The sequence below is a fragment of the Watersipora subatra genome, chromosome 6 (assembly GCF_963576615.1).
Source record: "Watersipora subatra chromosome 6, tzWatSuba1.1, whole genome shotgun sequence".
Classification (NCBI taxonomy): domain Eukaryota; kingdom Metazoa; phylum Bryozoa; class Gymnolaemata; order Cheilostomatida; family Watersiporidae; genus Watersipora; species Watersipora subatra.
Window position 1 is genome coordinate 53,880,691 of NC_088713.1, and position 27,431 is coordinate 53,908,121.

A 27,431-nucleotide genomic window follows, 5' to 3' on the forward strand; every position below is an offset into this window, starting at 1 on the left:
TGTAACCAACTCATGCTTTTTACAGATTTTTTACCAATTTTTCTATATCTTTAGATTTTTTTTGTCAACTGCCCACTATTCTCAACAGATCTTTGTAGATCTCTGTGAGTATTTTTATGTCTCTAAAAGTAAGTTTTTTATTCAACACAGTTAATTTTGTAACTACACAGGTCTCTAGTCATGTGAGAGTCTGGTAGGAGTCATCTCTCTGATAAAAGCAATACCAAGCATTGCGACAGATATTTAGTCACCAACTCAAACAACACACCTCCTAGCACTTAGCTCTAATGTATATAGTTTATATCAATGATTAGCTAATCAGAGATCTGCTCAACATGCCGGCTGTTGCTATGAAGTAATGGGAAGAACATATTTTTGTCTCCATCAGTTATGGAAATACAATTATATGGCCACAAGTGCATTTTCTGACTTGAATAGCAAAGCATTCCATATTTTTACTATTCATTTTAAAACAAGAATATGATGACTGCTGCCACGAAGCACTGGGAAGAATATATTTATTTTATCTCAAGGATTTATTTTAATACTTATTCTACCCTACAGGACGAATTTATTCGCGGATTCTTCCTTGTCATGTTGTAGCAGGTGCTACGTTGAGTCTGTATAATAAATAGCTCAATTTTTATGGTTCATTTTATGAAGAGAATAATATTACTATTTGAGAACCATTGAAACAGTGAAGTAGCATCAGGAGTCATGGTAAGTTGCCATCATAGTAACAAACTTACACTTCAAATACTTATCAAAAGTCCTGTTGACTTACACAATAATATTTACCAGTAAGGCTCTGAGATCATATATTAACATGACTCATAGCTTTTATAACAATACATTCCCTCTCTTTAAGAATTATCTCCTCACACTTATTACTTCTATTGTTAAATAGTTAATCTTCTTAGTCTGTATAAATTGTCAGCTTCACAATTACAAATCACCTTTTCAAAATACTTTAGTTACCATTTAATACATTTTTGCGATATAAGTAGTGGATCTTTTTAGCTTTTGACATGTCATGTGATAACTGTGGAGACACCTGTGCATTTTGTCAAAAAGGTACTATGTGTTCATAGTTGGGTATTAAGTTGCCTTTTGAATCAGTGATTGAAATATGTTTTATTGATCAATTCTAAATCAATACAATAAAGAATGTTGGTACCAATATTTGCATTTTAGACTGCAAAGGTATCACAACTCCAGCAGCATCAACTGATTCTCTGCATCACAAGTCAGCCATACATATGGAGCTATTAAACTGAATTTTCTAGCTGACAGAGTGAACTTTGTAACCAAACAGGTACTTAGTCATGTGAGAGTCTGGCTGGCGTCACATCTGTGATAACACTGTTATTTTCAGCGTGTCAAACATTTTATCACATCTTAAACGACCACCTTCTGACCTTTAAGCTCCTTATGTATACAATTTACATGAAAGTTTATCTTATCAGAGTTTCACCGCAAACAAATTGCTGCCTGTTATCATGAAACTCCTGAAACAACTCACATGGTATTTGAGCTCCCACGTATACAAGCCAATTATGTATGTTTACTTTTGCCATGAGACACTCGAGTGATACACTTTAACCTTTATACCTTTTACATGTTTATCACTTATTGACATACCCTTTAGTGACAAACTCTGTTTTCAACTCCCATAATAAAACACTCCAGTTAACTGGGTTGATATTTCAAAATGTGAGGTTCAATAAAACATTCCTGGTATGATGACTATGATGTCACTATGATGAGTTTATTCCTGTCATCATAGTGATTCAGCACCATAGTGTCATATAAAACTATCTTATAGACACCCCAAATATCTAAAATATCTTAAAATTATTTAATGTAGTTCTGAAGATCTCCAGAATAAATGTTACTCCAAGTGTTTGCAGCAACTCTACTGAAAGGTGAAATGTTCACCATCTGTGAACTTGTTGGTTTTTCTTGTTGGTCCCAATCTGTTCAAGGAATCATATTCCCTTAACTAACATTTCCTTCTTCAAAGAGTCAACTTCCATAGAATGTGTATGTAAACCTGTTGGTTATAATAGATCCAGATTACTTGCTGTAAACGAGAGCTAATACTACTGCAAAGTTTTTCGAGTCATTTTAACAGCATGTTTATTGATGTCAATAGCCTTCACAGCAAAAATAAATCTTATTTATATAATAATTAATTTAACAAAGTCATACAATTGCTATAACTTTAATTTTTTAAATTATATGTTATGTATTTTATATTGGAAAGTATGAGATCAGAATTGTCTCCTCTCAGCAGTTGCATCTATCATTGAAAAATTATATGTTGATGGCAGATATGAATAGTTAGGCTATCTGTTATAGATCACGCATGACTCATTAAATATCTGTGATAGATCAGCCATGAATACTAAGGATATCTATTATAGATCAAACAAATACTCAAGCTACCTACCATAAGTCAGACATAGAAACTTGGCTGTGTCATAGATAAGACATGCATACTAAGGCTATCTGTCATCGATCAGACATCGATACTAAGGCTATCCGTCATCAGCCTTAGTGTTGGCATACAGTATCACTTCTCCTGGCCACAGCAGACAAGTGTGCTATTTGTTGGTGCAATTTGGACATTTTCTATTTTTTTAAAATGTACTTTTTGTAATACGTTTACATAAGAGCCCAGTGCGTGGCTTGACAAGAGATCCTTTAGTACGACTTGCTCCCCAATAATGCCCACTATCTTTGGAGATGAATTTTACTGCAACTTAGATGGTCTACGACTCTACATTAATATTATACAATCATGGCTGTTTCTGTTAGCCATCTTTAGAGCCTTTTTAGGCCAGCTGCAGCAGTGAGACCAGCTCTAAAGCATTGAAGGGTTCACAATGAGTGGGGAATATCATCTGTTACTCTATGGTGGTCTAAGAAAGTTGGAATTTTGCCAAGCTATGCAGGTGGCATTATATAGCATGAGTGCAGTTCAATGATGAACAGATGTGTTCATAAAAATCACTGCTAGATGAGTAGAGAGGAGAACATGTATCAAGTATAAATATGAAAATGTATTTAATTATAAATCTTAAACAAGAACTGCAAGTGATATCAATTAAACAAAGATAAAGGTATCAGCCCTGAGGCTCATGAAGCTGGTCTCCTGTCTCATCTGTATCAGTAGGAGTACGCAGATAAATATCTAGTTTGTTAAGTCTTTCCATCATGGCAGCCATATCTAAAGGAACATATATTTATCAGTATCTATCGTAAGCAACAATATCATTCATCTCTATCTATAAAAATTGCACCATCTCACAACCACCTTGTGTAAACCATCCTTCAGACTAAGGGTAGGTTTAAAATAGATGGTTTGGAGTTGTAAAAACTGCAGTCTAGTCTGTTAAGTATAGCAATACAATTTAGACGGAATTCATACGACCATGAAAACAGATTTGAGCGATTGGCTCCCTTTGAGCATTAACCAATAGAACTAATTGCTGACCAGCCAATAGTAATGATGAAACAATACTCATCATATCCATACCTTATAAGTTAATAACTAGCAAGACAAAGTATACATGAAGGTAAATGAATACGTGTTGTTACTGATGAACAGTAAATATGTAGATATTAAAATTCAAATACTAGTTGAACTGTGTGTAAAAACTTTACCTGCTGTCATCTGATTGTTTGCTTCTTGAAGGGCTACGACCTGCTGCTGAGACTCCTCCCTCTGACTGGCTAATTCTAAAACAATAAAATAACATAAAATAAATAAAATAAAATCATGGCTCATGTACTGCTACTATGAGACTCTACTGTTACACAACTGATACTTACAGTTAATACTTGTGATTGTACAGCAAAGTTCCTCAGGGTATCAATTATCATTTCTCCACAGCAACAGACTACAGATATAATTTACCTGCTGTCTTGCGATTATCTGCTTCCTGAAGATCTGAAATCTGCTGCTTAGACTCCACTAACTCTTCTTTTAGTTTGGTCAACTCCTCCCTCTGATTGGCCAACTCTAGAACAACAATACAATCAAGGCTCATGTACCGGTACTGTTACATCTTACAATAATAAGCAATAAGCAATTGTAACATTACAATTAGACAGCTTTATTAGCAACTGAACCAGAGTTAACACTAGCCAACTCAACACTGAACAAGATCAGCTGACCACCTGGTAAGTAAGACAAAAGATAGGGGGATGAGTCATCCTAAGCTATTTATAGAGCTCTAGCTGCACATGTCTGGGCAGGAACTAAACTGAACTCTAGCGATAGTGCATACATATCAGGTGCTACATACAAAGGAGTTGTAAATATGTCATCCATATTTTATGACAAGAAGAAAGTCCAGTTCAACTGAAATTAAAAAGTCACCTGCTGTCTTGCGATTATCTTCTTCCTGCAGGGCTCCAATCTGCTGCTTAGACTCTGCTAGCTCCTCTCCCTGATTGGTCAATGCTTAAACAATCATATGATAATAATAATATAACAATCATGGCTCATATATTGAGGATATGTAAAAACATCAATATTCCGTTAACAACTATGAATCATGGCTCATGTACTGTTACTACATGCGAAGGAGATATAGAGAAACACAAGAGTATAGACTCAGAACTAGTGCAAAGAGTTTATGGTGAGGAGTAAATTAGTTTTGGTATAAATTTACGAATTAACACATTTTTAAAAACTAAAAAGAAATAAAGTTTTGTAGAAAGAATATTTTCATGAGCTCAGGTACTTCTGTTCCAGTAGCAGCTTAAGAACTGTAAATCCTACCTTTTGATTTTAGTTTGTCAGCGTCCTGGAGAGTAGCAAGTTTTTGGTAAGTGGCTGCATGGGCTACAACGAAGTAAAGATAAAGACTTCATTATCATAAAAGGATCAACAGATAAACCATCTTATGAATAGGAACCCTTCCCCTTATTTATTATAGCCTCAGGTATATGTGGAAGGAAGCAACTGGTACTGCGGGTGTTATGTTAATGCTATTAGTTAAAACCATTTGAGCAAATGTTAAAATATAGCCTGAGAAACTAGTGCTAAGAGTTTATGTTAGGAGTTATTGCAATGAGAATCAACTAGTATGGCTGATAGGAACAAATATTATATAAGTTCCTACTGCATTCTTGCCTAAATCCTTATGCGCAAAACATTCCTATTGTACGTTGCACTTATCTGCTCTAAGGCTACAACCAAGTGTACAGACTCAGTGAGTAATAATAGACTGAGAAACTGCATTTAAACTGTTAACAAATTTCAGTAAAACTATACCATATTTTATGCTTCCTCAAACATTGTGATTCTATCTTTAGCAAGAGCTGCTCCATAGAAAAAATATTTACAACAATAAGAGCTGTCTGTCAGAACTACTACTACTATACTTCTAGTAAATAGCTCATGTTTCTATTCAAAACTGTAGTGAGTAATAAGAATATTCATGAATCAAGAAAGTTCAGCTAAGTGCTGACTAATAGCTGCCACAAGGTGTTGAGCTGCTAACATCACTTTAATCCTATCAGTTTTGAATAAGGATGTAAAATACTCAGACTATAATTATCCAAGAGAGAGCAGAAGTGATGAGTGATTAGCAAGGGCTGAGTGTTGGCTGAAGAGAAGAGGCTAAACTGACAGCATTTAATACAGAGACAGAGCTGAACTGCTTCTACAGCCCACTGCAGTCTCTATGCAAGGAAAATGTAGATGGAATTCCCCAGGGTATGTTTATAAAGATACCCTGGGGACAAGCAGAGAGTTATGCAATAGAGTAGTACGAGTGAGTAGCTGGTATCACACTGTATAATAATCCTACCTGCTAATACTGGCTGCTTCCAGCTCTTAAGCAGCTCTACTGTCTCTTTCCTCCCCCAAGACTCTGCATACTCCAGAGGAGTTCTACTGCTACTGTTCTTTATACTGAGGAGTGCAGAGACTTTATCAGGAGGAATGGAGGTCAGCACTGTCTGTAGAGCTGCTGTGCGTCCCATGTAGGCTGCACTGTGCAGTGCTGTGTTTAGGTACATTTCCTGTATGTTGAGCAGGGAGACTCGTTGCTCTACTGACAGGCTGATCAGTAGAGTATCTACAATCTCTGTATATCCTCTCCCTGCAGCCAATGTTAGAGCTGTGTAACCCCCTCCATCCTTCACAGCTATCAGCTTATACTTCTTACCAGAGGATGCAGAGTGAAGTATAAGCTCTACCAACTCTCTATCTTCCTTTTCTACAGCCCAGTGCAGAGCTGTATATCCATCCTCATCCTTCTCAAACAGCAGCTCATCTGCTATTCCTCTCAATGGAGTGAGTAACATATGAGTTACTACAGGGTGGCCACGGGAGATAGCCAATAGCAGAGCTGTATACGACTCACTGTCTCTGATAGATGTTATAAGCTGAAGTAGCTGATCAGGAGGGGTGGTTGTTAGAGCAGCCCTAAGAGAGGTAATGTCAGGAGCTCCCCTAGCTCTAATATATTCCCTAATCCATTGCTCCATTGTTTCCTGTAAAATACTCCACACAGTAAAATATGATAGAGAAAAATAAAGACAAATTGCGACTCAACTGCTGACTCTGGGTGAGCTGATGACTTATAAAGCTGCCAACCATAACAGGTTTGCTGCAGGTGAACCCTGGATATTCACAGAGTATAAAAAAGAGACTAGGAATATGATACTCAGAGCTGGGAAATCAAGCATCAACATTCCTGCTATTTGCTCTCTCATGTGTTAAACTAATGGAAATAAACTCAGTAAAATTTTAACAAAGACAAAGCAGGAGACAGCAATAAGATTCATACAGTCTCCTACTTTAAACACTAATTTCCTATAAAACTGGTGACTAAATACAATCGGTGGCCTGCAGCTGATTTTGACCCGGTTAAAGGCAAGAGAAGCAGCTAAAAACTCCAGTTTCAGAGCTCCTCATTCTATTAATAAGAGGAATATGACATATTTACAGTAGGAAATGCTTGCAGGTACAAAAATGACGGAGGAATGAAACCAGAGACTCCTGACCTTAACTTAACCTCACTAGATGATAGACTATATGAGTCTCCTCAGGGTAGAGAGTGATAGTCTCAGAATGTCAGAGTTATATTATAATAACACTGACTCAGTGTCTCTCCTCATCTACTCTATTATTCCCAGTAAGTATAACATCAACAGAAGCTAATATAACAAAAAGTTATTCTTACCTGTAGGTGCTCTGTAGGTGAAATGCTTGCTGGCTGCTCCATGCGTTCTATAGCTTGAAAATGTCTCCGCCCCTCATTCAACAATCTGTCTCTTGATTGGCTGAAGCAAATATAACTTGTCCAATTACAGAATAGTTTGCCGGCCAGTAATGTCAATGAACAGTTAACATTGTAATAATATTGAATAATGTACACATGAAACAATATTTAAATAATTCATCATGCGAGTCTATTATATGAAAAAAACATTTGATGAATATTTGAAGCAAATCCAGGACTAATGCTAGTTATACACAGTTGTGTGTGAGCCTAGCGTCACTAGTGTTTTGCTGCATTAGATTACTGCCGGGTCTCACTGCCAATATGGGAACCAAGATTTACATGCTGGTGTCTAAGAACACAGCAATATTATATCCCTACTTCAGTAGTTCAAACATCCACAATGTTCAATATAATTTGAACTATTGACTAGTTGAAATGTTTATATTACTATCAACCAGGAATTTACATCAGGATTTATGAATTGTTCATATGAAATGTTGTACATAGATTCTCACCATAACGAAAGTAGATCTCCAGCACTCTGCATCCAACTCAAGCTGTCTCCGCTCTCCTCTAGTGATGAATGTAAACTGACAGTTGTGAAGCTATTGCCACACAAGAAGCTCAGACCACCCGCTGTACCATGCAGCACAAGTTGTTTTGCTGCATGAGATTACTGCAGGGTCTCACTGCCAATATGGGAACCATGATTTACATGCTGCTGAGTAACAATACAGTAACATTATATCCCTACTTCAGTAGTTCAAACATCCACAATGTTCAATATAGTTTGAACTATTGACTAGTTGAAATGTCTATATTACTATCAACTATATTATTATATCAGCTTCACAACTCATAAAACAGCATAATATTCTCCATTCTCCAACATTTCAGAAGTTTGAATATGCCTAAGCTACAAGTAAATGTTTTACATGCGAGCTCTATTTTTCATTCTAACTGCACTAGCGAAATCCTGGACTAGGATGTTTTGAACAATCTCTCATCTTTATCAAAAAGGTTATTATAATAATATCGTTGTTGTTAAATATAATTTTTGAACAATAACTTTGAAGTTATTGCGGTCATATAGCTTCCTGCCATATTTTAAAAATCCTAGAGTGTTCAGTGAGTTTGAAAAGAGCATGATAGAGTACAAAAGGTGTTCAGAGCAAACACTACTATGCTGAGCCTTGTACAGATGTCAGTGAAAAAATGAAGCAAATACATCAGGATTTATAAATTGTTCATATGAAATGTTGTACATAGATACTCACCATAACAAAAGTAGATCTCCAGCTCTCTGCATCCAACTCAAGCTGTCTCCGCTCTCCTCTAGTGTGAATGTTAACTGACAGTTATAAAGCTTTTGCCACACAAGAAGCCCAGACCACTTCGGTGTACCAGACAAATACCAGACAAAAAGGCCACCCAACTGTAACAAGTCACTGTACTTGAAGGCTACAGGAAGTAACAATGAGTACACAACTCCAATGTGATCTACTGGGAGTAGCTCATCTATCTACAAATATTGAATGGTTGCACTGCTTGTAGGACAAAGATAAATCACTTAATGGATAACAATTCCTTTTTCATTTTCAGCATATGCTAGACCAGGCTTGTGAAATATGGCCTGTGAACAGGACCTGCCCTGTTGAATGATTCAATCTGGCTTGACAACAATTTCTGAGTAAGTCAAAAAAGAAGTGAGTCACTTACTACTGCTCTGGACTGCTAATGCAACTACGTAGATAGCCAAGCAACAATTTACTCCAACTGTAATGCATTTCACATACAAACATCAGCGAGTACTTATCAATGTGCAGTGAAATTTTTATAATGAACACAAGCCTGTTGTTAAGACAAGTTAACAAAAATCTAAACATGGAAAAACTATATTAAATCTTGTCTACAAGTCTAAATTTAGAGAAGCTAGGCTGTACGAAATCTTGAAAAGTGTTGTGTCTCTTTTAAAAAGAGATTTAACAACTGTATATTACACAAGCCTTATGAATTCATCTAATGGTTTCAAGCTGACCAATTTTATTTAAGAAAGAAAAAGATATTCAGATCACGATTGAAGGTCATTTAGCATAGTTTTTGAGAAGTAGCAAAAGTCAAGGACAACTGCGAATCATCGTTAGTACGGTTACATAGTGTACAATATACTGTATATGGCAAAGGAAAAAATACTCGATATGTACTACCTGTATTATTTCTTCAATGTGAAGGTTTAGGGCCGTCCAACTCAAGCCATTTCCACTCTTCGCTGGTGATGAGTGTAAACTGATTGCTATAAAGCTATTAGCACGCAAAAAGGACCACCCAAGTGTTTAAACCTGTTTTATTTGAAGGCATGAAGCGGTACCAATGAAATCACAACTACGATGTGATCTGCTCAGACCAGCTCACTTATCTACAAATACAGAATGGTTTTACTGCTTGTAGGACAAAGTTGAGTCACTGAATGGATAACAGTTTCTCTTTCAGTTTCAGCATATGCTAGACCAGGCATGTGAAACATGGCCCGAGGGCAGGACTATGAGTATGCAGAAAAGGAAGTTAGTCTCCAGGTATTTCCATCAAAATTTGTGATTTTTGAAGATAAATACAATCCAAATGCTTCGTACATCTGCTTGAGAACATTAAATCTGTACAAGCGCTCATGTCCAGCATTCATGCCCAGCCTGATGAACTGACATGAGTAACCCACTATAAAAATTGCATATAGAACTAGGGATACAACTATAGTTTTATAGTATGCATCTATGTAATTTTATATTTGCAAACTATAACACTTCAGATATTCTGATCCGCTATGACAGTCGCATACGGACACAAAACAATGCATTATTTTCAGACTCTTTTTATACCATTCGGTCAGAAGAAAAATATATCATACATTTTTAGAAATTGTGTAAGAAATTTAGGTGTTCATTTTACAGTACCACCAGTAATCACCGTACTAGCTTCATAATCACGCGTCACCTTCCTTAGATGCATTCTCTATGTGGCAGACAAATAAATGCATGCACTGTTTCTAGCAGTTCAGAGAATATGTGCAAAAATATGTGTAAAAAGCTTCATTTCTAATGACTCGCTTAGTCAGTTTGAATCAGTTTGAACCGGTCTGCTGATCTCACTGAAGCCTACTGATATTTCTCAACAGGTGGTCTCCATATCCAACAAGAATGAAGTAGTGATCATGATTAACAAATTAACACAGGAATGAAATTGTTAACTGTGCTGCCACTCAGGTTATCACACCTAATAGTAATGTACTTGTGAAGGTAATAAGATGCCATGTTAAAGAAACAGGCAGTAGCAGATAGACTACAGGAGTGTAGTGAGCGAGACAAAAAAGGGCAGATGATATGAAACTGTTTACACTCATGAATAGCAAACATTAAAAACCAGATTGAGTTGCTTTAATACAAAAGGCAGTTAATATTTTAGAGTATATCCTTAGCTTCAGCAAATTATTTTATATATTTTTTATTTATTTCAAAGCAGTATAACAGTAAGGGATACACTATTTCTTACAGCTTCTGTCTGTCTTGTCTCCTCCTGTCCTGTCTTAGTGTTAAAAAGTAAAAGTAAAAATGAAAATGTAATTCAGTTGTATGCCAAGACTTTGTTTTACTTTCAATTAGATAGTTTGAAGTACACAAATAGATTTTAATACAAACTGCTATGCTGTTTCACTACTTGATGTTCAGAATAATGCAAGTTTGAAAGGAACAAAGCTATAGTTGAAGAGCTACAAACAGGGTGTTCCATATAGAAGCAAACTCTAGACCACCCACTGCTACGGAACTGTTTTATTAAGTTGTGATCACAACGTCGCAATTTGTGTAAAAACTGACTGATTGAGAATGGTAAACGCCATGCTTCAGAGACTCCATCAATACCAGTAATTTGACTATATCTTGCTTCACATCTTCTCCAGGCTTCACAGACGGGAGCAAAAGGGTGACAATACCTTCATCAATTACATTCTAGTGACTGATGCTAAAGATAAAGGTTGTCTTATGGATATACTGTACAAGTTAGAGCAGCTATGGTAGCTTTGAAGTTGTCTCCTCTGCTAGAGAATACTACATAGGAAGTATTTGTGTAATATATAATAACCTATCATCTATCTGCTATTTATGTTACTCATGCAGATAAAACTACAGTAGACACTCCTACAGCGTGAATAATCTGCTTTATGAGCGTTTACGTTATTATGATTTTACATTATAAGAACAGTTAAATACAAATAAATTGTCTAATCCGTTCCAAGATCTTGCCAAACTTGCCCCATTGGCAATACAAAAAGGAAAAAACTAGAATTAACATTATTAATTATGGGCTGTATTGTGACCGCAGTGTTATTGGATTGGCTTGCATCGAAAACTTTTCTCTTGTTTCTGATCGATTTCGCTGGCTTCATGGGCTATTATTGTAGTACTTCAATTATAGGTTCATAAGGAGCAAACATCTTCAATGTTTATTTTCTCAATTTCTTATAAACAGAAAAGTGTATTCTGCAAAGTAAAAGTAATAACCGATATTTTATGTTTACAATTAGGCAAAACAACAAAATATTCAAAATATTTCTATTATAAAAGCACAGTATTACCTGTTTGTCGCCTATCTGCTTTCAGGGGTCAAGGTTAGGATAAAAAAGAACTTTCGACAAAAAACCAACTCGTGCCGTTAATATTGATGGACCGACGCTGTAACACCTGCACCGATCGCCTTTGTATTTATGAATAATTGCACAGCTATCCTATTCTCTGTGTTGGCGACACATGTGACGGTCTATCACGACGAACTAAAATGTGATGTAAGTTGTATATATAATAGATATAATGATATAAACTCACCATTTTTTATTTCACAAATGCAGCGAGTTTGATTAACATTCAAATAGAATTTGTGAACCCGCTTGACTCGAAGCTTTTAGTTATATGGAATTTTTTATGTAATACAAAGCAAAAAATTTACATAAATTATTTATATTATCTGGAATTAAGGTTATAGGAGGTATAAGTTATAGGAACGTCTACTGTATTGAATTTGAACCATATAAACAATAGTGTATATACTAGTTCTTGCTTTGATTATAACTGACGACCAAAGAATAGTTGTACTTACCACAGTGAATTCTCTCAACCATCACCCCTCAGAGCTTGTAGTCAAGTAGAGAATATCACTAAAGTGATGGTTAATCACAGCCAAAATGATTACCTGGTAGACTTCTGACACATGAGAGCAGGTGACCTCGATCATGTCTATCAACAGTATAATATCAGTGAGAAGGATACATGTTACGATGCTTATAATGGAACTGGTGTAACAAAGAACAACCTTAGGCATATACTATCATACCAAAACATACAAGCTTAATGGGTTCCAGGACAAAGCGAGGATGTCAATTGACTTGACGCTGAGTCCCAGAGTAGCTCCACCCACTCGTCAGGTGACCAAGCAACTAGTCGCCCTCCGACACGCATAAACTGAAATGGCGGCTACACAAAGTTTACATTGTTTACCGAGTGATTTTGGCGAAAGCTTTCTACCGTATATTCCAACTCTTAGGCAACGAATTCAAGAAAGAAAGTCTGCAAATGAAAGCTTCTTTGCATCAGTGAATGTGTCTGTTGAAAAAAATGATGAAGAAAGTAGTGTGAAGGCGACAACGTACCGGTCACAGCGAAAGAATGAGAAGTCGCTGAAGGTCACTGATGCACGCTGTTCTTGTAAAGTGGGGTAAATTAACTCTTTAATTCTTACAAAAATAAGTGTATGTTTTAGTAATATTCACCATGACTGCCTCAATTTCGTTACATGTGCCCGATCTATACAAGGTACAGCACCTGTCCAGATTCGACCAAATAAATTTTACGTTGACAGTTTTTTTATGATTTTTGATATGGCAAATGGGAGTTTGGAAGAATTTTGTGCAACATGTCTACTGATATTATTTTAGGCACTTTACTGTCAAAATGCGCAATAATTTATACATTTAATTTTTGATTGAATTTAATTGAGGCCCATTATTTCATAATAAGACATTTAAATTTCAGAGCTGGAGGGAAATGTGTCCATGTCTTGGGACTATAGTTCTCAAGTTGACTGACTGGCTGACCAGTGGCCTGCAAGAAGTTCCCAGTGAACCAGTCTGCACATCAAAACCGCAGGAATGGAACAGGCCAAGGGGTAGTGAGTTTCAACAGTTTCAACAGAAAAAAAGGTAGTGAGTTTCAACACTTTATTGAAGACACTGTGTTTGTAAATAAAACACATGTGTTTTATTTACAATGCTATGAATAAATAGTCAACAATTATTCAAGTATGAATTGAAAAAGTGTTCCTTATAATAATAAAATTTTAATGTTAACTCTCTAAAATATATACAACGTGTGATAATACATTCTGTTTCACTTTATTTTAGAAAAGGTCAGCTGTTGAACAGGGACATTGAGCTTTTCACCGCTATATGATGGGTACACCACATGGGTACTTAACACCCAAGCCATACCAGACAGTGGCCACCAGCAGTGGTGAACAGGATGCTGGCTCAACGCTACTTGGTACTTAGCATCCAAGCCATACAAGACAGTGACCACCAGCAGTGGTGAACAGAATGCTGGCTCAATGCTAGAGCTAAATATATTGGATATATATATATATATATATATATATATATATATAGTCGAAATATATTGACAATATTTATTTTTCTTTAATGTACTTGTGTCCAATTATTTATATGTGTGTTTCAAGCGACCAGCTATTTTTCTTAATCGGATACAAAAATGACTGTTGGAATAATGATAAATTCTGCCCTTAGCATAATGTACATGTATGTATGTTAATGTTTGTTCTGTTTATTGTATGAAGTCAGTATTTGTAGAATTATCTTTATTGAAATTCAAATAAAGTCACAAAGTCGAAAACGATGTCAACGGAGTCACAAAGACCCCCTTGACATAGTTTCACCATTTTAAATCGTCAAATAAACTCAAATTCAATGCTCAGGTTAACGCAATATTGTTGTGCCATTTGCTGTTGACCAAGAATGTTGACCAAAATAACCTAATATGTGAATAAAAACAGATGTTATTACTAATATAATTATGGGTGGGTTGTGATTCCAACTTACTATTCAGCTAAGCATTCCGAAAAAACTTAGGTCTATTGTTTGCTCTTGTCCATTGATAAAAGCAACAGGATAACTTTTGTGTATTCAGAAGAACTTGCTTCAGAGAACAATTGGTAATATTTCCACTTGCTTTCTAAAAGAGAGTTGTTGGCGTTTCAACAGCGCATCACATACAAAAACAATCTAGACTTGGTTTTAACCAGGGTTGTGACGCAATAGAGCTGCACTCTGTCATTGCAGTGCAGTAATTTTGCAGTACATTACAACTTCTAGTGGGTGGTAGACAATTAATGCTACTTCAAATTCACTCCTGCAAATTGCTGACTGCAATCTACTTGTATGAAGCATTACCTACAAACCAGCAATTCACGTGTACTGCAACTACACATTATGTATAAATTGAAACTGCATATGTACTGCAACTGCGCATTGGTATGAAGTTGATACGGTGAATCACTTAAAACAGCTGGATTTCTAAGCATCTGTACTGCATCGGATGAAATTGTCAGATGCTGTATTAAACAAGCATATGAACTCATATGCTAACTCCCATATCACTTTAAAATAAAGCGTCAGATATTATCATCATTTGTTGATGGATGAGCCTAAGTTCCTGAACTTGACACGGCTAAAAAACTAGTGCTGGAATGGCTATTGAAGGAGTTTAAACGGTACGGAGGCTTTTATATTAAATTAAAACTTTTAAAAAGTTTGAAGTTTAAAAGCGCTTATACAGATTAAAAAGTTCTTTGCCCACCCAAACTCTAGTTTGAGCAACATTTACTTCTTACACTAGTGAATTAGTTGAAATTTCAAACTGCATGGTATGCTCTATATAAATGCACTACAACTACATTATTTGCTAATGCTTATGAAGCAGTATTGTTATAGTGGTGGTATTATCTACAGTACAGTATGCAGTGCTGGATGGAGTGGGTGTGTTGCTAGTGCAGATTTTGCAGTGTACTTTGTAGTAGGAACTTTGGCGTTACAGTGTACATATATGCGCAGTAAATGTTCGTGAAAACTCATCACAAAATCAAGTATTGAGTTGACATTGGTGTAACCACAATACAACTGCAATATGTGAATTCTGGTTAAATTTGAGCGTGAGTGGACAAACAAATTGATCACAATGAACAAATTGTATAGAGTTGAATAAAAATCTATTATCCTTTTAATATACAATGTCCATGAGAGTGAAACACAAAGACCCAAATTTCATCGCAATAATTTAAGGAGTCAGGCGATAATGTATATAAATGATATAAATGTTAAAGCATAAATTTGATTGGTTGATGATAATTACTGGAGGTAATCCTAGCTGAAGGTGTGTACCTAATGCAGTTGCTTTTTCAACTTTTAAACAGGATCAACTGTGGTGAGAACATTGGGCAATGTACAGTAACAATAAAATTACAGAGCAGATGCTTAAGCCTGGTTCCCTTATCGATTGCGAGACTCTGGCGGTAAAATTGTGCAGCAAAACGCTAGCGATGCTAGGCTTGGCGGCTTATGTTCACAATAAGCTGCATCCCTAATAAAGACATAAAAATGTTCGCTCGCCATGCCGTTTACATGCTGACCTTCACCTATACAGTGCGGTTTAGGAAGATTTTGCTTGTTGCTCTTAGCAAAGTTTGAACAGCAGCAAACTCTTGCGTTGCTACCTTCAACTGCCGGAGGTCCTCGCAGTACCCTATGTGTAGGTTGCTATTACAATGGTAATAGCCTGCAGTGCTATCGCCGGTGTTTTGCGACAGGTATGGGAACCAGGCTTTAGAGAGCCAGCAGTCGCTGTTGATCTGCAGTATGAACTTCACACTAATGTGTGGTTGCTGAAAGAACGAGCATTCACAGCATGCATGAAGGGCTGGTTTCAGGTCATGTGTCATGGCAGATGGCAGTGGGCACTGTGCAGTAAAAGTTGTGAGCAGATGGCAGTGGGCACTGTGCAGTAGATGCTCAATTGTGTGTGGTAGCAGTAAATGTCTACTGTGTGTTAGAAGTTGTAATGCTCAGCAAAGTTACAGCATGCTACACTGTAATGACACAAGTAATAGGCAGTTATAATATAGATGTAACCTATCAAAAACTAATAGAGATGAATGAAGATAATTGTAAACATAGATGTAACCTATCAACCAATAGGGATGAATGAAGAGTCATAAACATAGATGTAACCAATCGAAAACTAATAGAGATAAATGAAGATAATTGTAAACATAGATGTAACCTATCAACCAATATGGATGAATGAAGAGTCATAAACATAGATGTAACCAATCAAAAACTAAAAGAAGTGAATGAAGATATTTGTAAACATAGATGTAACCTATCTAAGACAAAGAGATGAATGAAGAGTCATAAACATATATGTAACCTATCAACCAATAGAGATGAATGAAGAGTCATAAACATAGATGTAACCAATCGAAAACTAATAGAGATGAATGAAGATATTTGTAAACATAGATGTAACCTATCTGAAACAAAGAGATGAATTAAAGTAGTGATCAACATTAAAGCCTGGTTTCCATATGACAGCGCAAAGATCGTGCGAGACCCAGTGATCGTGCGCAATGCATTTTTTGGGCTGTGATGCAGTGTTTCCATATTGTGCGTAGGCGCCATGCTTGTATTGGACCGGGTAAATAATTTCCTTACTTTTTCGCAGGAGAGACAGATTTCTTCGGAAAAACAGCCCTCAGTTGCGAAACTGCGCTGTCATATGGAAACCAGGGTTAAGGACTGGTTTCAGATCATAAGTCATGGAAGTAAATGTATGGTAGATGACAGTAGGCACTGTGCAGTAAAAATTGTAAGTGGAGGTTGTAATGCATTGCCAAATTGCACCATGATACGCTGTAATGACGCAGGTAACAGGGCAGTCCTAATATAGATGTAGCCATTCAAAAACAAATAGAGATTAATGAAAAGAGTCGTAAACATATATGTAACCAATCAAAAACACATAGAGATAAATTAGGAGAGTCGTAAACATAGATGTAACCCTCAGAAACAAAGAGAGATGAATGTAGATAGTCGTGTGACGAGAATGATTGTAAACTCTGATTGGTCAACTGATTACAGTCAATAACTCAAGTTGAGGTTTGAAATGATTAGTTGATACGAGATACATTTGTAGATGTAGCGAGTGATGGGTGTAGTTGATAGAGTTGTCCACTCTATTATGCTTAAGTAAATATATTAAGGACTTGAGTTGAATCAATATAAAATTGCCTTCTCTATTGCTAATAGCAATACACAGAAATGACGTCCATGTATTCACACGATTTCATATAAAAATAGACTGAGTTAATAATCGTACACAAAAGTCTGCAATAAAATTCAATCCTTAAGTATTGTGGTTTATTAATTTCTGACCTTTTTTCCTACTTTCCTTATTTCCTTTATTAATTTGTGGCCTGCCTTCCTACTTTTCTATAGAGCACAACAACTACAAGATGTTCTCAGTGGGTAACTACAATAATGTTATCCAGAAAAGACCTTAAAATAACTTATATAATTTTATTTATGTGAATATCTATATAGAAAGTATAGCTCAGTTGGTAGGGGAGTTCACTGGTGACTGTGAGATCCCAGCTACCACTGCTCCCTTTCCTAGCTACCCGGTAAGTGAACCAGGACAAGGCTGTGATAAATGGGCTACTGGTTAAAAGGATTAAATGGACTCGGTCTAATAACATGAACCTAATGGAGTGCTAGTTCATGAGAAAACTTAAGAGGTTGGGTAGCATCTGTGGATGGAAACTTGTCCTGAATTGCCTCTGACTGCTTAACAACTTGTTGTATAGAGTAACAATATAGTCGGAGACAGATGATATCAGAACTTGAGGTGGATGCAGCCAGAGAACAGAAGACCCAGGTTACCTCTATGAAAGAGGAATGTGTGTCCACGTACACCATGGATAGGATGCACACCATGACATGTGTTGACTCACACATTGATAAAGACATGTACATTGAACCTCACACCCTTGATATAAGGAGTGAGAGAGCTGCTACTGACCTCATGGTGAGAGTTTAAGATCGACTCGAGTTCCTGCAGGTTCTGCTTATGAGTAGAGTTCTACAATTATTCTTCTTAGCATCTCTTTTACTTGTTGGTACCTCCTAGCAATTGGTAATCTTTCCACATGCTTTCTAGAATGAGGCATTAGCATTTCAACAGGCATCTCATTGAGGAATAATCTAGACTTGGTTTTAACCAGGGATGCAATAGAGCTGCACTCTGTCATTGCAGTGCAGTTATTTTGCAGTACCTTACAACTACTAGTGCGTGGTACACAATTACTGCTACTTCAAACTCACTCCTACTGCAAATTGCTGACTCCAATCTACTTGTATGAAGCATTACCTACAAACCAGCAATTCATGTGTACTCCAACTGCGCATTCTGTATAAATTGAAACTGCATATGTACTGCAACTGCGCATTGGTATGAAGTTGATACGGTGAATCACTTAAAACAGCTGGATTTCTAAGCATCTGCACTGCATCGTATGAAATTGTCAGATGCTGTATTCAACAAGCATATGAACTCATATGCTAACTCCCATATCACTTTAAAATAAAGCTTCAAATATTATCATCATTTGTTAATTGATGAGCCTAAGTTCTTGAACTTGACACTGCTAAAAAACTAGTGTTGGAATGGCTATTGAAGGAGTTTGAACAGTACGGAGGCCAGTACGGAGGCTTTCAATTAAATTAAAACTTTTAAAAAGTTTGAAGTTTAAAAGCGCTTATACAGATTAAAAAGTTCTTTGCCCACTCAAGCTCTAGTTTGAGCAACATTTACTTCTTACACTAGTGAATTAGTTGCAGCAGATTCCACTCAATACTTGATTATGTTACAGAATTTTATGAAAATGTGCTGTGCATGAATGTACAAAATAATAGATACTCCTACATAAAATTTACTGCAACTGCAATGCATTTCACATATGGACATCAGTGAGTACTTATAAATGCACAGTGTGATTTTATAATGAAAACAATCTCGGTTTTAACACAAAGTGCAAACGTGGAGAAGTTATTAGCTTCTGTATAAAATCTTGAAAAGTTTATTACGGTATCTCATCTCTTTTAAAAGATATTTGATGACTGCACAGTGCATGCGCCTAAAAAAAGTGATCAAATGGTTTCAAGCAGACAAATTTCAAACATGCAGAACATTTTTTTAGATCACAATTGAACATCATTTAGCAAACTTTGAAGCCATAGAAAAGGTCAATGACTATTATGAATCGATGCTATTATGGTTACAAAGTGTACTCCCTATAGGATAAATTTAAAAACTGGATTATTTTTCTATGTGACAGTTTCAAGTCGTCCAACTCAAACCCTTTCCACTCTTCTCCAGTGACAAATATGTTCTAGTCACATCATAATATAAATTGTTCATATGAAAGGTTGTATATAGATTCTCACCATAACTAAAGTAGATCCCAGCTCTCTGCATCCAACACAAGCTCTCTCCACTCTCCTCTATCGTGAATTTAAAGTGACAGTTGTAAAGCTATTACCACACACAAGCGGACCACCCAGGTATAACAAGCCACTGTACTTGAAGGCTTCAGAAAGTAACAATGAGTACACAACTCCAATGTGATCTACTGGGAGTAGCTCATTTATCTACAAATACTGAATGGTTTTATTGCTTGTAGGACAAAGGTGAGTCACTGAATGGATAACAATTCTTCTTTCAGTTTCAGCATAAGCTAGACCAGGTAAGTGAAACATATGGCTTGTGGGTCATATGGTCCACATACATGTGAAACATATCTATAGACTATCATACGGCCCGTGGACAGGACTCTGAGTTTGTCAAAATACAGTGAGTCATAAGAAAGTGAGAAGAGAGAAAAATTAGCACTAGGAAAGAAAATAAAATTGTGTAAAATAAAAATATTTTGTTGATATTAGAAGAGTATGATGAGAATATGCAAGCAGCAAAGGGTAGTAGTAAAAATATGTCTATTGCTGGGGTTGTATATTACTGAGAAAAAGTTGTCTTACCTTTTTAAGTAGTGTCACAACTCCCACTATACAAACATTCCTTAGAGGAGAATAACTCGTTCTACATCAGCCTATCACCTGAGAAGAGAATAATATTATTCATGGTTACTCATAGACAGGAGAGAGAAAATGGCTGACATTGGAAGAAGGCAAGACAGAGATACAACAAGGAGAAGAGTATAAGTCACATACCTTTCACTTGAGGGGAAGGAGGTACTAGGATGAACATAGTAGGTATTGTGAGGAGATGGAAAAGGAAGTTGAAACTTACACTTTGAAGCTGAGGGAGAGGAAGCAGAGGAATTCAAAAAAGTTGGGATGACTGTCGACAGTGAGTCAGTGATTAGTGTGAAGTGTCTATGGCTTAATTGATCTAGGGCAGGGTGGAGTGGAGAGATCCTCAATGTGTAGCTTGAGATCTTCCTGATTCCTAACTTCAACATAAAAACTGTGACAGTGTTGCATGACCTGCCCATAAATAAAATATAAGAGGTACCAAAGAATCTAGAAAGTTGATATTATCAGACTAAAAGAGAACAACAATTAACAAAATAAATGAATGATAAGATGAATACAGACAAAAACCTGATGAGCTGATGAGACGTGATACTAATTGAATTCCTTTCTAACTGACCTGCTAACAAGACATATTCAAATGAGCCCTGAATATGACTCTATCAGTGACTCAATTTCATACGGTGAGATTAAACATCTCAATGGGTGAAACATGAACAGATATTGAAAAACTCTTCTAGATATTTGATAATTATTAAATTACTGTAGTTTATACATTGCTATCAGTATTACTATATCTATATACTACTATATTACTACTAGAGATTTCTATCGTCGGAATATGGGGTGTCTACCTAAGCCTTTGTATGCATCTGTTTATACTTCATACTACTTGATGTTCAGAGCAAGTACAACAATATACCAGAAAAAGTATGAATACATCTTCTAATCTTTTGTACCTCATGTTATAGTATTTAGAAGCACCTGAAAGTCTAAGAACCATAGCTAAAGTCTACTTGCTCTGAGGGAAACAAGAGCAGTGTTACTGGCTTCTGGTGAAAACAAATAAAAAATAGTCTAAGAGCACTGTACAGGTTGAGGGACGGGTCTGTATTTTGAGTTTGAAGGTGTGTTAGTTGTGCTGAGTCTGTATACTTATTTACCTGATGAGAACTTATTACCATCAGAACAAATATGTAGCCAGAGACAGAATTAAACACACTGACTCCTAACAGACATCCGCCATGTTAGTATATCTGGATACTAAGATGACCTAATTATTTACAAAGGTACAATACATGTAGATGTTGAATTAAAAAGGTAGATTAAGTGCTGCAGTTATAAACAAACTACAGTGCCTAAGTTATAAACAAACTAAGTGCCTCAACCTCATCAATATATATATATATATCATTTGAAAGGGAAAATTCTGAAGAACAAGATGATGCCAAATATTCGAAAATATTCTCAGATTTTTATCGCTGGGGGTGGATCCACCTAAAGGCAGACTTATTGCAGGCTATGAATGTTGTTAGTGAAAATTGATAAAATAGGATACAAACAAACTCTTTTATACAAATTGGTGGCCCTGAAAAGGGCAGCTGGGTTATTGTTGGTCTTCAGAAGGACTGGCAAGGTGTCTTGAGCTGAGCAGTAGTATTTTATTGGCCAGCCCTTGTTCTTGATCACCATCTGACACCGTCGAGGCATGCCGTTTACCAACTTTCTGAGCTCTTCAATTAGCTCTCAGGATTAATATAAATCACTCAGAAATGATTGTGTTGAATCAATCAATGCATTGTTTGAAAGCACATCTTCTGCTGATCAGATTGATATATAATATCTGGCATGGCATCATAATTGGCTGGAAAATAGAAAGCAAATGGAAGATCCATTCGATATAGAGTGAACAAAACAATGTGATTCCAAGTTTATGCACACAAAATAAAAAATGACTAATATAAAAATTATAACTGTGCATTGATAAGTACTCACTGATGTTTATATGTAAAATGCATTACATTTGCAGAATATCTTTGCATGGATATCTATGTAGGTGCATTAGCAGTGCAGGACAGTAGTAAGCGTTCCACAACCAAGCAGTATTACAGCTTTGCGTAGTTTTACTACTGCATGGTATGCACTATAAATGCACTACAACTACATTATTTGCTAATGCTTATGAAGCAGTATTGTTATAGTGGTCGTATTATCTACAGTACAATATGTAGTGCTGGACGGAGTGGGTGTGTTGCTAGTGCAGATTTTGCAGTGTACTTTGTAGTAGGAACTTTGGCTTTACAGTGTACATATATGCGCAGTAAATGTTCGTAAAAACTCATCACAAAATCAAGTATTGAGTTGACTTTGATGTAACCACAATCCAATTGCTAGATGTGAATTCTGGTTAAATTTGTGAGTGAGTGGACAAACAAATTGATCACAATAAGCACATTGTATAGAGTTGAATAAAAATATATTATCCTTTTAATATAGAATGTCCATGAGAGTGTAACACAAAGACCCAAATTTCATCGCGATAATTTAAGGAGTCAGGTGATAATGCATGAATCTCTATTTTCCGATGATATGTATGTTAAAGCATAAATTTGATTGGTTGATGATAATTACTGGAGGCAATCCTAGCTGAAGGTGTGTACCTAGTCTAGTTCCATTTTCAACTTTCAAACACCAACGATTGTGGTGAGAACTTTGGGCAATGTGCAGTGACAATGAAATTACAGAGCAGACGCTTAGGCCTGGTTCCCATATTGATTGCGAGACTCTGGCGGTAAAATTGCGCAGCAAAACGCTAGCGACGCTCGGCCCGGCCCGGCGGCTTATTTTCACATAAAGCTGCATCGCTAATAACGGCATTAAATCTTCGCTCGCCATTTCGATAATGTTGACCTTCACCTGTACAATGCATTTCGAGAGATTTTTCCTGTGACTCTTCGCGAAATTTGAACAGCGCTAAACACTTGCGTTGCAGCCGACAACTACCAGCGGTCCTCAGCGGCAACCGAGGACCACGTAGGTTCCCATTACAATGGTAATAGCTTGCGGTGCTGTCGTCGGTGATTTGCGAAAGGTATGGGAACCAGGCTTTAGAGAGCCAGCAGTGGCTGTTGATCTGCAGTATGAACTTCACACTAATGTGTGGTTGCTAAAAGAATGAGCATTCACTGCATGCATGAAGGGCTGGTTTCAGGTCATGTGTCATGGCAGATAGCAGTGGGCACTGTGCAGTAGATGCTCAATTGTGTGTGGTAGCAGTATGTCACACAGTAGATGTGGTGACACCCTGAGTTCTTATATACGACCCCTTGTGCTGGTCTATCATTGCCTTTATTACAAGTGAATAATGAATGTCTCAAGCCAGCAGCAAGTCAGTCTTTGTATACTAAAAACATTATTCCAGTAATTTCCAGCAAAAACAGCATCATTAGTCAGTTGCTAAAAATAGAATATTGCGTAATAACTGAGTAAGTGAACTGTGTTAATAAAGAAATAGTATGACTCAACCATGGATTGCGCAATACTACGGCAGCAATTTAACTATTGCGCAACATGCATGTACAAAGGTAAGAGTCTGATGCAGATTATATTGACACAGTAAATGTCTACTGTGTGTTAGAAGTTGTAATGCTCAGCAAAGTTGCAGCATGCTACACTGTAATGACACAGGTAATAGGCAGTTATAATATAGATGTAACCAATCAAAAACTAAAAGAAGTTAATGAAGATATTTGTAAACATAGATGTAACCTATCAACCAATAGAGATGAATGAAGAGTCATAAACATAGATGTAACCAATCAAAAACTAAAAGAAGTAAATGAAGATATTTGTAAACATAGATGTAACCTATCTGAAACAAAGAAATGAATTAAAATAGTGATCAACATTAAAGCCTGGTTTCCATATGACAGCGCAAAGATCGTGCGAAGCCCAGTGATCGTGCGCAATGCATTTCTTGGGCTGTGATGCAGTGTTTCCATATTGTGTGTAGGCGCCATGCTTGTACTGGACCGGCTAAATAATTTCCTTACGTTTTCGTAGGAGAGACAGATTTCTTCGGAAAAAACAGCCCTCCGTTGCGAAATTGCACTGTCATATGAAAACCAGGCTTACTCTTTCGTACGGGAGACTGATTTCTTCGGAAAACAGCCGTCCGTTTGAATTGTGGGATAGTTTGAACAGGTCTAGGGGTGTTTTATGGGATACATCACCGCCAGCACCCATCGCAAGGATCTATTCTGTTGGATCCTTGCGATCAGCGTACGCACGTCGCGCTATCGTCCCACATTGACGTTTCCATATCACAGCTGGCCTACGCACGACGTCGTGCGCCTTGTTGCGCGCCTTGCGCTGTCATATGGAAACCAGGCTTAAAGGTTGACTTGCAACAAAATTCACATTACAGTTATTTGGTATCAAAAGATTCGCCATGTTTTACTCTATTGTGTTGTAGGTGCCAAATATGTGGGAATGTGATTAAAAGCTTGTAAAAGCTAAAAAACGAACAAAAAATCGCAGCCACACGAGACCGCCCTAGTTTGGATTCGTTTTCCAAAACGGCTAAAATGTGACGTATGTGTGCTAAAACGGCTAAAATGTGTGCGAGATAGTTTATGTTTACACTTTCATGCATCCTTATTCGTCGAACTATTTTCACAAATATACTTCACGCTTGCGATAAAAACCATGTCTATTGTGCTTACGCGTCTATTTTATCGGCATCGTAATGCTGCAACTTTGAGCACTGATATCTCAAAACATAGCATAAAAATATGTTTAATTTTTTAAGCTTAGTTTGAACGATTGCATATCATCCTCTGATAAAAATGATGAGCCTTTTGGTCCGCTATGATGGTTGAAAAATGCTGTAGAAACCTTTCGCGCCATATAGCGGGAATTGTAAGTCACGTGACCAGATAATGTTAGTTTCAGTTCAAGTTTGATCTATCGCAAATAGCAAACACGCTTTCTCATATTCAACTTGTTTATTTCAATTCGTCATAATGTCTAACGCGCCACATAGTGTTTGTGCAGCTGCCAAGCTGAGAAGCACCTTTTTTTTTGGCCAAGAGCTGAGAAAAGACCAGACCTCCACCGGGCGTGGAGCAACTGGGTGAAGCTGGATGTGACAAACTTTATTTATTCGCCTGCTTACTCTTACCTTTGTTTTCGCCAGTTCAAAGACGACATGTTTTCTAACCTGTTTGCATACTCCACATGTCACCAAAGCACGTGAGTAATTTAATTTATGAACTACTTGTATTAGTAGTTGTAACTCGGGTTATTTTCTAGTATTCTCCTAATAGTACTGTATTAATCTATATTTAATATAACAATATTAATGTCATTTAATTGTAATATTATATTATTAGTATTTTATCTTTTTAATTACGTGTATTATTCTTATTATAATAACAAAACTAATTCATACTGCATATCTATCTGTAAAACGTAATATATTAATATATAATTGATAAAATAATGTTGTTTCACGATTAATTTTGCCAAATTTCTTAACCCCACTCACTTATAGATATGTTATATAAAATAGTTATTGTCATTTTCTGGTATCATCGTTAATAGCATATTAATATTATTAGTTGATTATTATTAGTATTAGATGAAGAATTTGTGCCAACCACTGAAGACTGGGAAGAGTTTGAGCGCTATGTTGGCCAGCGTCAAACGCTCTCCAATTACATGTAAGATAGAGCTGAACTAAACCAAACTTGACAAAATATAAAAAATATCCATAGAGTTATTACTCACATTTTATGTTTACAATATCATGGATTCTGATAGGGTTTTGTAAAATCTGTGTCATGATTGCATGGCTATATATTTATTCTTTTTCTGATCAAGCAAATATGATATAATAACAGGAAATGATGTTGTACAAATCTTATTGCAAGTCAACTATTGTGTTGTGATTTCAGACCCGAATCCTCCTTCAAAGAGGAGAAAATAATAGTAAGTGTGACAGCACTCCAGCGACTATTTCACTGTCACACCTGCGCCCTCCCCTGCTCATTCACGATGGTGCGAGAAGGCGGATGGGTAGAGTTCAAGGTTACATGTGCCTCCTTTCACCGATCGTACACTTGGGAAACAACTGCCAGGATGAACAGAGCTCACGTCATCAACCCCCTGCTGGCAGCTACATCACTCTTTTCTGGCGGATGCCTTACGCAGAACCTCCGTTTTCTGTCGCTCCTAACATCGCAATACCAAGCCACAGCGTTTGCCTCTACCAACAAAGAGAATACTTACATGGTGTGAGTGTTAATATTTACTCATAAACTTGGAAAATGTGAGTAAAAGCTTGGCACACTAATTGAATAACGACAATTAGAAACAATTTTTTTCTTGAAATAAAAATATGTCATCCTTCAAGCAAAATATATTATAATTCAAAATTCTGATTCTTCATCATGATATAGCACAAAAAGGGGGAAGAGGATTCTACATTCTTAGACTAATGATAATGATACAAATTAATCTTGTATAATGAAGTTTTACAATATTTTACAGTGTATTGCTGAGCAGTACACCCTGCATAACGAGGGATTGATGGCAGCAATCGATTGGGAGCTTGATTTGGCAGGTGACGGTAGATGCGATAGTCCGGGGCATTGCGCACTATACAGAGCCTACACTATGATGGATCAGAGCTGCGGTTTAATAGTCAGCAGCCATCTTGTCAAGGTAAAACTTTGACAGTTTTTACTTCACAGCCTGACAAAAACCCAAATTTTTTAGTAGTTATCAATACATAAACATGAAGTTGCTCATCTAGCTAAATAGTTCATTCAAATAATGTGAAAGTAATTGTTGGTCGTAACTTTCTTTACCTTGCAGTCAACAGAGACCACCAGCTCTAACACCATGGAGCTGGAAGGCTTCAAGCGATGCCAGTCCGATCTAATTTCCCACGGCCTGAGAGTGAGGTC

General features: G+C 36.7%; 1 protein-coding gene across 1 annotated transcript in view; it reads right to left on the reverse strand.

The window, feature by feature from the left end:
- Positions 1-3,128: 3,128 nt before the first annotated feature.
- The window catches only part of LOC137398366 (M protein, serotype 6-like), a 526,470-nt gene continuing 502,167 nt past the window's right edge, over positions 3,129-27,431 (reverse strand). Inside the window, exons 3-6 of the mRNA XM_068084474.1 lie at positions 4,388-4,471; positions 3,923-4,027; positions 3,670-3,744; positions 3,129-3,232 (exon numbers count right to left, since the gene is read on the reverse strand). Of these exons, the coding sequence (XP_067940575.1) occupies positions 3,129-3,232; positions 3,670-3,744; positions 3,923-4,027; positions 4,388-4,471 (368 nt within the window). The remainder of the gene's footprint in view (positions 3,233-3,669; positions 3,745-3,922; positions 4,028-4,387; positions 4,472-27,431) is intronic.